At 45.1% G+C, this 13,388-nt stretch overlaps 1 protein-coding gene across 1 annotated transcript in view; it reads left to right on the top strand.

Moving 5' to 3' along the window:
• COQ8B (coenzyme Q8B) overlaps window positions 1-12,291 on the top strand; it is a 73,188-nt gene extending 60,897 nt beyond the window's left edge. The window contains exons 13-15 of the mRNA XM_040323167.1: window positions 2,424-2,489; window positions 3,872-3,958; window positions 11,748-12,291. Coding sequence (XP_040179101.1) covers window positions 2,424-2,489; window positions 3,872-3,958; window positions 11,748-12,053 — 459 coding nt within the window. The 3' untranslated portion in view covers window positions 12,054-12,291. The remainder of the gene's footprint in view (window positions 1-2,423; window positions 2,490-3,871; window positions 3,959-11,747) is intronic.
• The last annotated feature ends 1,097 nt before the right edge of the window (window positions 12,292-13,388 follow it).

Genomic DNA, 13,388 nt, shown 5'->3' with positions numbered 1-13,388 from the left:
ATCATTTAATGCTACTTTCTCATCTGTTGAGGGACACAGAAAGTCCTAAATTGTTGGGTAATACTGCTACCTACAGGAGGATCGGACACTGGCAAACAAAACTGTAGGCCAGCCTCTCCTATCTCCAGCATGCCTCAGTTTTATGATCACATCCTAGGTGAATATAATCTTTCTTTTGTGGTATGGTTCAAAAACCCGGGGTGGGGTTAGTCCTTAACCTGGTTTTTGGACCATTCTACATCCAGACGCTGCTAGACTTGATATTGTGGGGCTAGCCTGGAAATGACCTTCGGGCACTGTGTTTTCAGACTTGGGTTTTGCTCAAAGTGGTTAAGGTAAAGAACAATTACAGCCAGCTCCTCTGTTCTATTATTCTCTCCTACACCGTATACATGTATTTTTTTTTAGGCATCGTTTTTTTAAACGATGCCTGTAAATACCTTTATCTTTGATGTTTTCTGGCTGGTCACATGACTTCCGGCTGCTCTATTCCTCTGTTCTACAGGCTACAGAAGAAGGGGCCGAGACCCTCCTCTGAGGTTAGCCAGGGAAGTCACATGACCGCTGTGCTGTCCACTCAGCCGCTCCCACTGTAGCCTTTCGATAGGGAAGGAAAGTGGCCAGAGGTCATGTGACCGGCCAGAAGAGATCAAAGATAAGATATTTGCAGGCTTTGTTTTACAAAAGCATTTACATAGTGTAGGAGAGATTAATAGAACAGAGGGGCTGGCTGTAATCTTTACTTTTACTGACAGTTACTAATAGCGGCAGGTAAGGGGCTAAGAAGGGGACACACACACACACACACAGGCAGGGAAAGGGAGAGTGTAAAGGAATGATGTAACCTGACCATGGTAATCTGGGATCAGCAGCCATGATTATTGTGATCTGCACACAGAGGGGGACACAGGCAGGATCAACCAGGTTTTTTTAGCTTATAAAGGGCCAGATTAGACAGCACAAGTACTGTGCTGTTTAATCTGCTCTAAGGTGACAGGATCTCCCCTTTTTTTTTTTTTTTTTTTTTTTTTTTTTTTTTTTTTTTTTTTTTTTACAACCACTTTAGGTTAGCCGCAGAGTGTTGTTCAGGTCCAAAGTCACTGACATTAGGAGCTCTTATATTCTGGACCTGGAAGAGGGGTCTCTACACCTAGAGGTGTTTCTGGACCTTTGTCACAGATGAAATCAAACAAACTGAAAATAAAAATCATGTAGTTATCATGTAGCACTAATCTATCCCACACTCAGGGCCATCTTAATGCAAGGGCACTGCTCAGGGGCCCCAGGTACATGGGGGGGGGGGGGGGCCCACAGTAATCTTGCATTACATCATACTTGCCAACTGTCCGGGATTTGCTGGGACAGTCATGCTTTTTACTAAAGTGTCCTGATTAGGGTCGTGTCCCGGGAAGCATCCCAGAACCTATACTCTGCCCTTCAGATCCCAGTATTGTGCCCTCCTGACCCCCCCCCCCCCCCCGTACTGTGCCCTTTGTGTTGACTAGTATTTGATTCATGGAATGTTTTCCTTTTGTAAAATCGATTTTATTGAAAGTACTAATGAATATATGTTTAATTCTATCAACTATTTATACTTTATTTCTTGAAAGTAGGTGTGTAGATTGGGGCAAGCTGGTAGGGGGCCCCATTGCATTACTTTGCCCAGGGGCCCATGCTGCTATTAAGACGGTCCTGCCCACACTCCCTATTTCATAATAATGGATTATATAGCTATAAACCATGATCATCAAAAATTGTCTATTCCTGTGAACTAATCGGATACAAATGATCTCCATCTCAATCCATAGAATGTGTGCGGAAATATATTTAGTCATTCCCATTAAAGTGATTGTAAAGAGAAGTTTTTTTTTTTAAATAATAAACATGTTATACTTCCCTATGCAATGGTTTTGTGCAAAGCAGCCCGATCCTTCTCCTAGGTACCCTGCTGGCGATCCTGGCTCCTCCCCCTGCTGAGTGCCCCCATTGCATTTTGCTTGCTATGGGGGCACTCATGCTGGCTGGCTCCCAAGTCGTACTCTGTGTGTCCATTTCACAAACAATAAAAATGCTCCTTCGGCCCTGCTGCTCTTTTTTGGGTAAAGGTCATCGCAAAGATATTTATTCTAAAAATTGGACTCTGCATAGTGTAGTAAATTTTAGTAAATGTAATAAAACTATACTTTGTAAAAAATGTATTAGGGAAGGGCACAGTTCTTGGCTACAGTGGTCTTTTGAGGTCATAAAATGAAAAGTGCATACAAAGTATCCATATGTTCCTCCTTGTAAGTGCTGCATTAACATCAATGACAGAACATCTATATGTCTTACACTTGGCAGCTCATTTTGCTGATGTATAGCCAAAAAAATAAAACAACATGAGTCTAGAGTTCCTCTTTTAATAACAGGCTTTCATGTTCTAGGTTATGCTGTTGGATTTTGGAGCCAGTCGAGAATTTGGGGAGAAATTCACAGATGAATATATTGAGGTGTGTATTATGGGCCATCATAAGGAGTGCTAAAGCAGATCGATAATATTTCAAGTAGAACTTCTATTCAATTGCTGTCTTTAAATTTTAAATTTGGAAGCATTTATTTAAAAATTGCTTAGATCCCTGAAGCAGTTGAACATTAAAAAGATTGTCTGTCTGCAAAAGGGACCAGCTTATGAGAGTTGGAGCCCACCTGGGGGCCTTTTGATGGAAACACTTTTTTTTTTTTTATCAGTTAGGCCCCTTTCACACTTGTACGACTTGTCCCACGATTTTGGACTGCAAAATCGCATGACAACTCATTCTCCATGATTTTCAATGACTACCATTCATATTGGCACGACTTTAAGTTAAAGCGGGAGTTCACCCGAAAAATTGTTTTTAACCTTAGATTGATGCTCGTTTTGTCAAGGGGAATCGGGTAGTTTTTTTTAAATCTAAGCCGTACTTACAGTTTTAGAGAGCGATCTTCTCCGCCGCTTCCGGGTATGGTCTTCGGGACTGGGCGTTCCTATTTGATTGACAGGCTTCCGACGGTCGCATACATCGCGTCACGAGTAGCCGAAAGAAGCCGAACGTCGGTGCGGCTCTATACGGCGCCTGCGCACCGACGTTCGGCTACTTTCGGAAAATCTTGACGAGATGTATGCGACCGTCTGAAGCCTGTCGGAAGACTGTCAATCAAATAGGAACGCCCAGTCCCGCAGCCCATACCCAGAAGCGGCGGAGAAGATCGCTCTCTAAAACGGTAAGTACTGCTTCGATTTTAAAAAAAACTCCCTGATTCCCCTTGACAAAATGAGCATCAATCTAAGGTTAAAAATTAACTTTTCGGGGTGAACCTCCACTTTAAGGGGCACCATGTTGATAAGGACAAGAGCCCCTTCCCGACAACCCTGACCGTTTGGCTGTCGGGGTCTGTGGGCGAAGGTCTTGGGGCTTATCGGAATCTGGTATGATCCCGGCCACCCACCCTATGTGAATGAGTATAGGGTACGTCGTACCCCTACCCATTCACCTGAAAAAGGCAGGCGGATCCGATCAGTCTGTCGGCGTGAAATGGGCCTTAGGGTTGTAGGGTCCCTTGTTGGCAAATCAAAAAAGCTGTCACGCAGTTTTGTTGCATTTTCTGTGCTCTCTCCAGTTCCAAAACCTCTGTCTCTTCTACAGACCTTGTCGCCTGTAGATGGCACAAGAAAATGGTCAGTATTAGTGATCTGATGGCAAATTTGGATCAAGCTCAGTTCTCGTGAAACATTGGTTGTGAACTCCTTGTTCAGACTTCTAAATTGAGAGGTTCTGAAGGAAGAATGACAATTATACATGTGATGCTCTAATCTAATAGATCCAGTGACTGAATACCACTCTAAATCGCACAGGTTGTGAAAGCAGCAGCAGAAGGGGATCGAGCAAGAGTTCTCCAGAAATCCAAAGACCTCAAATTCCTCACTGGGTACGAAACAAAGGTAAGAGTTGTAAGAGTGGGGGGAAAAAAAAGTACCAATAGCTGTTAATTTTATCTGACAAATGAGAGCCGATCATAGGTCGGTCTGTGATCGGTTTTGAAATACTGCAAACAATAATCAAGAATTCTGGGACCGGTCATAAAAATAGAAGCCTGACAACGATATGATATTAAATCTCCTTATTGTGCGCACACAAAAAAGCCACAGGATACAGTGCAGTTTTAAACCAAGTTAACATTCTTCACTCTAGAGCAGTGATGGCGAACCCATGGCACACGTGCCACAACCGGCACGCAGAGCCCTCTCTGTAGGTTTGCCAGCTATACTCCCTCAAAATCCTATATGAGGTGTAACTTGTCCACACTGCACTCCCCCATAGAACTACATCTCCCACATGGCTCTGGAGCCAAGTGTGACGTGTACGGGGTTGGCGTGGGTGAGACCTTCATTCAACCTGCTGCCAGGTTGAATGAAGTTTGGCAAGGTGAACATGTGGTGGGGATAGAGCCAATGGGAGGCCATGATGGTGGGCGTAGATGATGAAGAGGGGCATCAGTAGGAAGAGGGCGATCGCAGGCACCAACAAAAGGAGAAACTTCTGCCAGGCACACCAACATTGGACCCTGGAGCCAGGTGTGTACTGAACTGACTGCAATCCCTTCTGGGGTGGGCGATCATTACCTGGGTGGCTGGGTGTCTGCATCAGGAACAGTAAGAGGAAAATATACAGATCTTGATGAACGTGTGCTGTGATGTCTGGGGGGAACATGGGACACATCAGAAATCATTGGGCTGTGTCATGATGAGGAGCAGTGATCTGATTACAGCTATGTATGTGTATAGCCGCTATGCTGTGCGTGTTTGACAATAGAATGTCTGGGGCCGGGACCCTTGAGTCCCCTTTCACACTTATACGACTTGTCTCACGATTTTGGATTGCAAAGTCATTCTCCATTATTTTCAATGACTACCATTCATACTGGCACGACTTTAAGTTGTGCCTACTTCAAAGTAGTCCTTGCACTACTTTGGTCCGATTTTGATACCACTTACACAGGCATTCATTAAAATCGCAGTAAAATCGCGGCCGCAAAATCACACGACTTTGAAGTCGTACAAGTGTGAAAGGGGGCTGAGTGTATTTTTTAGGGTGACAACGTTGTCTATCCCAGGGCTCAAAATTTCAAGTCTTGAGCCACTAGCCAGGCCTCAAGGGTTTCTCGCCATCAGTTGCCCAACCCACTCCCTACACTGCTCTGCCCCTAATTCTGCCGCTAATCACGCCTTCATAAATTATCTCATGAAATGACACTTAAATGTTTTATGCAGAATTAAGTTACGGAAATAAATATTAACAACAACTTTTATCAGTTCCCCTCAGCACAGCCTCACCTGTGCTCATCAATGCAGCCTCGCTGTGCCCCACATTTCAGCCCCACTGTGCCCCCCTGATTTGCCGAGTCCTTGTGCCCCCCTGATTTGCCGAGTCCTTGTGCCCCCCTGATTTGCCGAGTCCTTGTGCCCCCCTGATTTGCTGAGTCCTTGTGCCCCCCGATTGCTGGCCAGATCATGACAGGATAAAGTGAAGAGCCACGGATTGCCTGGGAGTGGGCGAGCACCGCGGCGGGCTGGGTTGATCGGGAGCTGTCAGATATCACAGAGGAAAAGGAGAGCTGTGGATCGCAGAGCAGTATTGCCCGCTGTTAGAACTTACATTGAAATTTCCTCCGCTCTGCTCGCTCACACAGCCCCGCCTCCTCCTGACCCCGCGCCTGTGATAGACAACACATCCCAGCATTGGACCCGCAATTCTGTCTATCACAGGTGTGGGGTCAGGAAGAGGCAGGGCTGTATGAGCGAGCAGAGCGGAGGAAATTTCAATGTAAGTTCTAACAGCGGGCAATACTGCTCTGCGATCCACAGCTCTCCTTTTCCTCTGTGATATCTGACAGCTCCCGATCAACCCAGCCCGCCGCGGTGCTCGCCCCCCCCCCCACTCCCAGGCGATCGCCGACATTAGTAGTAAAAATAAATAAATAATAAAAATGCCAAAAAACTATCCCCCATTTTGTAAGCGTTATACATTTTGCCCAAACCAATCTATAAACGCTTATTGCAATTTTTTTTTTTTACCAAAAATATGTAGAAGAATACGTATCGGCCTAAATGAGGTAAAAAAAAAAAAAAGGTTATTTTTTTGGGGGGGGATATTTATTATAGCAAAAGGTAAAAAATATTGATTTTTTTTTTTTCAAAATTGTCGCTCCTATCTTTGTTTATAGCACAAAAAAAAAACCCGAGGTGATCAAATACCACCAAAAGAAAACTCTATTTGTGGGGGGAAAAAGGACGCCAATTTTGTGTGGGAGCCACGTCGCACGACTGCGCAATTGTCAGTTAAAGCGATGCAGTGCCGAATCACAAAAAGGGGCCAGGTCCTTTAACCGCTTAAGACCCGGACCATTATGCAGTCAAACTAGCATTTACATCCAGGGACCGAACAATGCTTGTGTGTTTTAAGGCTTAAGCTGGCCATAGGTAGCATATGGAGGTCAGATGTGCAGTCAGAGTTTGGCCAAATATGCAATGAATGTTCGGGATCTGGAGTAGAGATTGCGGTGTTCAGCTGATTCTCTGCTTACTGTTCCAGATGTAAAGCTCTCATAGCTGTCAATGTCCATGCTGAGGAACACGGTGTCTGTACAACAGGCTGGTCAGGACATTGCTGTGTTCCATTTCCATTGTTAAATGTTCCCGGGCTATGAACACGTAAGGCAGCTGGTTTCTCCCGAGCCATTGTAATCAGTGATTTGATGTACGGGAAAAGCTTGGGACATCCTTTTTAGAGTGATGATCTGTTATATTGCAGATTATACTACAGCAACTACCTTTGCCAGCTGCAGCTGACTACAGAGCTCCTCCTGGATTAATTGTACTAAGAACAAAAAGCAAATCTTGCACAGTCAGCGAATTAGCCGCAGACAGCTAGTTATCTGTATAAAGAACTTTTGTATTTGCAGTTTGTTGTGATGATAACAAAATGAGACGGTTCTTTAGTGCAAATGCCAAGATGAAGTATAGCTATAATATGATATCTTGTGTGATAAATCTGAAAATGATGTGACTGCCGTATGTAAGCTAGAAGTAGATCTAATGGACGCTTTTCTTGCAATCTTGACTCATTCAGTGTAAGCTGTGTTCACTGAAAAGCAAACGGAGGACAGCCGCACTTCAGATGAAAGCTCCTTTTCTTTCTCATTCTTCGAGGGGCACAGAAAGTATTTCCCAGTCGGGTTATACTTCTGCCTACAGGAGGATTGGACACTGGCAAACAAACCTGTGGGGGATCAGTTCATGATGGCCCCTCCTACTAAAAGCATCAGTGACCTAAAAGGATAAATGTCTTCAGCTATGATGTGACGTAAGAGGATGGACGTCTTTAGCTATGATGCGACGTAAGAGGATGGACGTCTTTAGCTATGCTGCGACGTAAGGGGATGGACGTCTTCAGCTATGCTGCGACGTAAGGGGGTGGACGTCTTCAGCTATGCTGCGACGTAAGGGGAGGGACGTCTTCAGCTATGCTGCGACGTAAGGGGAGGGACGTCTTCAGCTATGCTGCGACGTAAGGGGATGGACGTCTTCAGCTATGCTGCGACGTAAGGGGATGGACGTCTTCAGCTATGCTGCGACGTAAGGGGATGGACGTCTTCAGCTATGCTGCGACGTAAGGGGATGGACGTCTTCAGCTATGCTGCGACGTAAGGGGATGGACGTCTTCAGCTATGCTGCGACGTAAGGGGATGGACGTCTTCAGCTATGCTGCGACGTAAGGGGATGGACGTCTTCAGCTATGCTGCGACGTAAGGGGATGGACGTCTTCAGCTATGCTGCGACGTAAGGGGATGGACGTCTTCAGCTATGCTGCGACGTAAGGGGATGGACGTCTTCAGCTATGCTGCGACGTAAGGGGATGGACGTCTTCAGCTATGCTGCGACGTAAGGGGATGGACGTCTTCAGCTATGCTGCGACGTAAGGGGATGGACGTCTTCAGCTATGCTGCGACGTAAGGGGATGGACGTCTTCAGCTATGCTGCGACGTAAGGGGATGGACGTCTTCAGCTATGCTGCGACGTAAGGGGATGGACGTCTTCAGCTATGCTGCGACGTAAAAGAGGATGGACGTCTTCAGCTATGCTGCGACGTAAAAGAGGATGGACGTCTTCAGCGATGATGTGACCTAAGAGGATAACTTCAGCTATGATGTGACCTAAGAGGATAACTTCAGCTATGATGTGACGTAAGAGGATGGACGACATTTCCTATCATCTGTGCCCAGTCTTGCCACACAGAGTTAATCCAGCTCTGAGCAATCCTCTTTTATTGTTCAGTGAAATAAAACAGACTTGCAGAGAAAAACCTTAGTCCGTTCCGCCCCCTTGCTGTGAGTGACAGGTTATTTACATATCTCATGCACTGGTCTGTAGACAGGCATTATTTTTTAATTCACACCCCCACTCACTCCTTTTCTGAAGCGGTTACTTTTCTAAATTTTGACCGGATGTTAGGCATCATAGCAGAATTTAGTGTAAGGAATACACAGGAAAAAATGCATCTTGACAAGGGGAGTGTAGAGGAGGGCGGGGAGCCTACTGACATCACGACTCCACCCACCGAGCTCCAGACAACAGATCCACCCACAGAATCTGCAGTTTTTCAGTTCTTACAACAGACAGAGGGGAGACATTTGACAGGTAAAGATACATACAGGAGGCATTTATATCCTTCTAGATCAGCACTATGGCAGGAGTTTAGAAAGGATGAGAGTGGGTTTACATCCACTTTAATCAAACAAGGACTGTTCCCTTTCCTTTTGATCAGATGACATTGGTTTTGAATTTCAGTTGAGACGTTCTTCTAGAAGCCTTCCATTTCTGGGAGACGGGAAAACATCCCAATCGTAATTAAATCACTTTAGAATCTTCGTGTCCCTTGTGACTATCCAAAAGACCTCTCCTTTGCTTGGAAGAGAGAACTGGTCCCCACCCTTATTGGGTTTATCTGATCTCGTTCTGTGTTTTGGGTAGTGACTCACAGCATTGAAGTCAGAGGGTCAACGTAACATATCAAATTATATTTAATCTTTCATGAAAAAAAAATATTTTTAAAAGTGCAATATAAATTATGTTCGCCTTTTTTTTTTTTTTCCAAACCTGATTTTTGGATCTCTATGCTATGCACTACTCTCATACTCTGTACCGGTTTCCAAATTGTGAACCCCTGGCTGGGGTGCTTCATAGCCAAGGGTGCACTTCTGTAAGCAGTGACATGACGGCTGTAAAACGGGCGGTCTTGAAGTTGTGGTTCTCACTGATGGGAACAAGCTACTTGTTCAGCTTGTGTGTCCTTGGAGAGAGCAAAAGCTCCAAGAAAAGCAGGATCAACTTAAAAAAATATATACTTGCCTGCTCTGTGCAATGTTTTTTCACAGAACAGCCCCAATCCTCTTCTTTTTGAGTCCCCTGCGGACGGTCCTGGCTCCTCCTCCCTGCCAAGTGCCCTTGACAGCAAGACTCTTGCTATTGGGGCACTCAAGCAGACTCTCTCTCGAGCCATGTTCTGCGTGTCCATTTACACACACAGCCTGGCTCAGCCCTGTTCCACCCCCTTTTTTTTATTGGCTCACTGGCTGTCATTGACAGCAGCAGAAGCCAATGGCTCCCGTTGCTGTGAGCTGATTTGGAGAGAGAGAGAGACCCGGGAGAGCCGATGTTCTCATGCACATTACTGGATTGAGATGGAGCTCAGGTAAGTAATGGGGGAGGGGGGCTGAAGCGGGAGCTGCAACAAGAATGTTCTTGTGCACATTACTGGATTGAGATGGAGCTCAGGTAAGTAATGGGCGGGGGGGGGGGGGCTGAAGAGGGAGCTGCAACAAGAATTTTCTCGTGCACATTACTGGATTGAGATGGGGCTCAGGTAAGTATAGGGGGAGGGGGGCTGAGAGGGAGCTGCAACAAGAATGTTTTAGTACCTTTTTAATGCATAGAAAAACTTTAGAACCACTTTAAATGCAATAGAAATATATTTGAAGTTGCTTGTATAGTTCGTCATTACCATTTGTAATGCCAGTATTTATTGCTAAACATTTTTTCTTTCTAGCTCTTGAACTTTTTGTTTTAATTCATGCTACTTTTCACCATAGGAAATTTTCACCATGATACTGTTTAGCTGAGAGTTTTTTTTTCTTTTTCTTATATAAAGTATCATTTTAAAAAATGTTACCCCAGCATTTTCACACTCTGAACATGTACCTGTTGTACTTATGTTAAAGTATCCTGTTCTCTTTGTATTGCTTCCTTGGTCCCGCTAGGCCCAATGCTTTCCTATTTCAAACTGACTACACTTGGCATTAAATTACATCTATCTCCGTGAGGTCAGTTTTATGGATGTGCTGAGAGAACAGGCTGACTGTCCTGTAGTCCAAGGGAGGGGGCGAGCACGACACTCCACACCAGGGAGAAAGCCTCGCATTACGGTTTTAGGGGAGGATTTATTGGGGGGGCAATACACATCATCCTCAATACATCTCTTTGCAGACACCCTGGCTCTGTGACCTGACCTAATTTACATGAGCTAATTAACTACAGCTGATGACTCAGACACCTGACCTTTTAGGCTGTCTGCCAACTTACAATACATATTATCACAGTAGCAGACTTAAAGCGGAGGTTCACCCTAAAACAATTATATACCTTTACATCCAGCATACTGCTGACATCTACAGTATGCTGGTATTTTTTTTTATTTTTTTTCGCTGTACATACCTTCTTATAGTTCTTTTCACCCGGCTTACGGGTTCTCAGTGCCCCGGGGAGTAGGCGTTCCTATGAAGATGCGTAGATGATTGACGTGCGGGTAAGGCGCGTCACACTTTCCAAAAATAGACGAACTTGGACTCAGCTCTACACGGCAGGCACAGGCGCCGTATAGCGCCATATAGAGTTGAGTCCTAGTTCGTCTATTTTTGGAACGCGTGACGCGCCTTACACACACGTCCATCATCTACGCCTCTTCATAGGAACGCCTACTCCCCGCGGGAGTGAGAACTCGGAGCCGGGCGAAAAGAACTATAAGACGGTAAGTACAGCGGAAAAAAAAAATACCAGCATATTGTAGATGTCAGCAGTATGCTGGATGTAATGGTATATAGATGATTTTTAGGGTGAACCTCTGCTTTAATTACCACACTACAGGGTCATTTAGCACAAGCCACCATGAAAGATCCTTAGAAGTTAGTCTGGATTCAATTTACATTACACAAGTAGCTGGAAGTGATGACATTAACATCTTTCAATTAACCTGTTGAGTTCAGAATCAACGAACAGTAATTAGTTCTTAAAAGATATCCTGGAATATATTGTGGATAATCATTACTGCCCTGTCTCGGGTAGTCCAAGATATATTCTGAATGTCCATTATTTTCTGGCTCATGCTTTCTAAGAGCTTCTGGGTTCCACGGGCCCTCCCGTTACAACTTAACCCATTCGATTTTAGTCAACTAAAATACGGTTAAAACTAAAATGACATTTAGTCAAAGGACTGTGGCTAAAACGAAATAGAAAATTGAGGTCAAAATTGACATTGCGTATTACATAGATTAGCTAAATATAAACAAGTTTGTTCAGTAAGATTGTTGGGTGTATGTCCAGCCTAACCAACCAACCTAGGATAGCTCTGTACCTTATTATGAGTAACCAGTGTTTGTTGGTTTTGTGTGTTTTCCAGGTATTTGAAGAAGCACATATAGATACTGTCATGATCCTAGGAGAGGCCTTTGCCTCTAAGGAGCCATTCAATTTTGGTACACAGAACACAACCAAAAGGATCCACGACTTGATTCCTGTGATGCTGAAGCACCGACTTACCCCTCCACCCGAAGAAACGTACTCCTTGCACCGGAAAATGGCAGGTTCATTTCTGATCTGTGCCAAACTTAAGGCCACCATTTCGTGCAAGCAGCTCTTTGAGGATGTCTACAGGGAGTATTGGTCAAAACGTGGACGTGAGGGGAAGCAGACGACCTCTGAATGAACCACTTCACCTTTTTTGTCACCTACTTGAACTGAAACTTGAAATTCAAGCAGGAATCCCTGATTTTAATAGGGGTCTTCTTTAAATGGCAGTATGTTTGGCAAGAGATTAGAGGACTTGTCAAGCACAAAGTTATGGTCATTTGTGGTGAAACGCCGATGTATCACAGAGATAACTGTCCTTTTTTGAAGTTTTCACTATGGGTCCACCTTGTTAGTAAAATTACTTTAAAAAAGCACCTTTTATTGAAAACAATCTTCACTATGCATGCATGAGCTCCCTGCAGTCCAAACATGGCCAAAATATGTAGACACCTAATGATCACACTTGTATGAGCTTGTTGGACTTCCCAGTTCAAAACCATGGGCATTAATATAGGGTTGTCCCCTCCTCATTTGCATTTGTAACAGCCACCACTCTATTGACGAGGCTTTCTATTCGATTTTGGGAAGCGCTTGTGGCAATTTGGGCTCATTCAGTTCTGATGCTCACATGCCCATTTTAGGCCTTTTGGCCGTGGACACAGGGTAGCATGGGCGCCCTGACCAGTCTGTGACTATGTAGCCTCATACACAACAACCTGAGATGTACTGACACCTTTGTATCGGAACCAGCATGAACATTTCAGCAATTGGAGCTACAGTAGCTCTTCTATTGGATTGGATTACACAGGCCAGCCTTCCCTCCCCACGTGCATCAGTGAGAATTAGTCGTCCAGGACCATGTTGCTGGTTTTCCTCCCTTGGAATGCTTTTGCAGGTCCTGACCACTGCAGTTGCTCTGAATTGGTCATCTAGCCATTACAATTTGGCCCCTGTCAAAGTTGCTCAAATCCTTACACTTGCCCATTTTATTTCTGCTTTCAATACATCACTTTCAGGGACAACGTGTTCACTTGCGACTAGGGTTGTCCCGATACCACTTTTTTTCAAGTACTCGCCGATACCAAATACCGATACTTTTTTTTTAAAATGTGTCCCCAAATGCAGCCATGTCCCCCCACATATGCAGCCGTGTCCCCCCACATATGCAGCCGTGTCCCCCCACATATGCAGCCGTGTCCCCCCACATATGCAGCCGTGTCCCCCCACATATGCAGCCGTGTCCCCCCACATATGCAGCCGTGTCCCCCCACATATGCAGCCATGTCCCCCCTATATGCAGCCATGTCCCCCCTATATGCAGCCATGTCCCCCATAAATCCAGCCATGTCCCCCCTATATCCAGCCATGTCCCCCCATACCTAGATGCCGCCGCCGCGTGGGTTAAACAGCGTGCAGGGAACATCACAGCTTTCATTTGAATAGCTGTAGTGTTCCCGCTGCGCCGCGTATA

This window comes from Rana temporaria, chromosome 9, assembly GCF_905171775.1.
Source record: "Rana temporaria chromosome 9, aRanTem1.1, whole genome shotgun sequence".
Taxonomy (NCBI): domain Eukaryota; kingdom Metazoa; phylum Chordata; class Amphibia; order Anura; family Ranidae; genus Rana; species Rana temporaria.
This window is presented reverse-complemented; position numbering and strand designations above follow the sequence as displayed.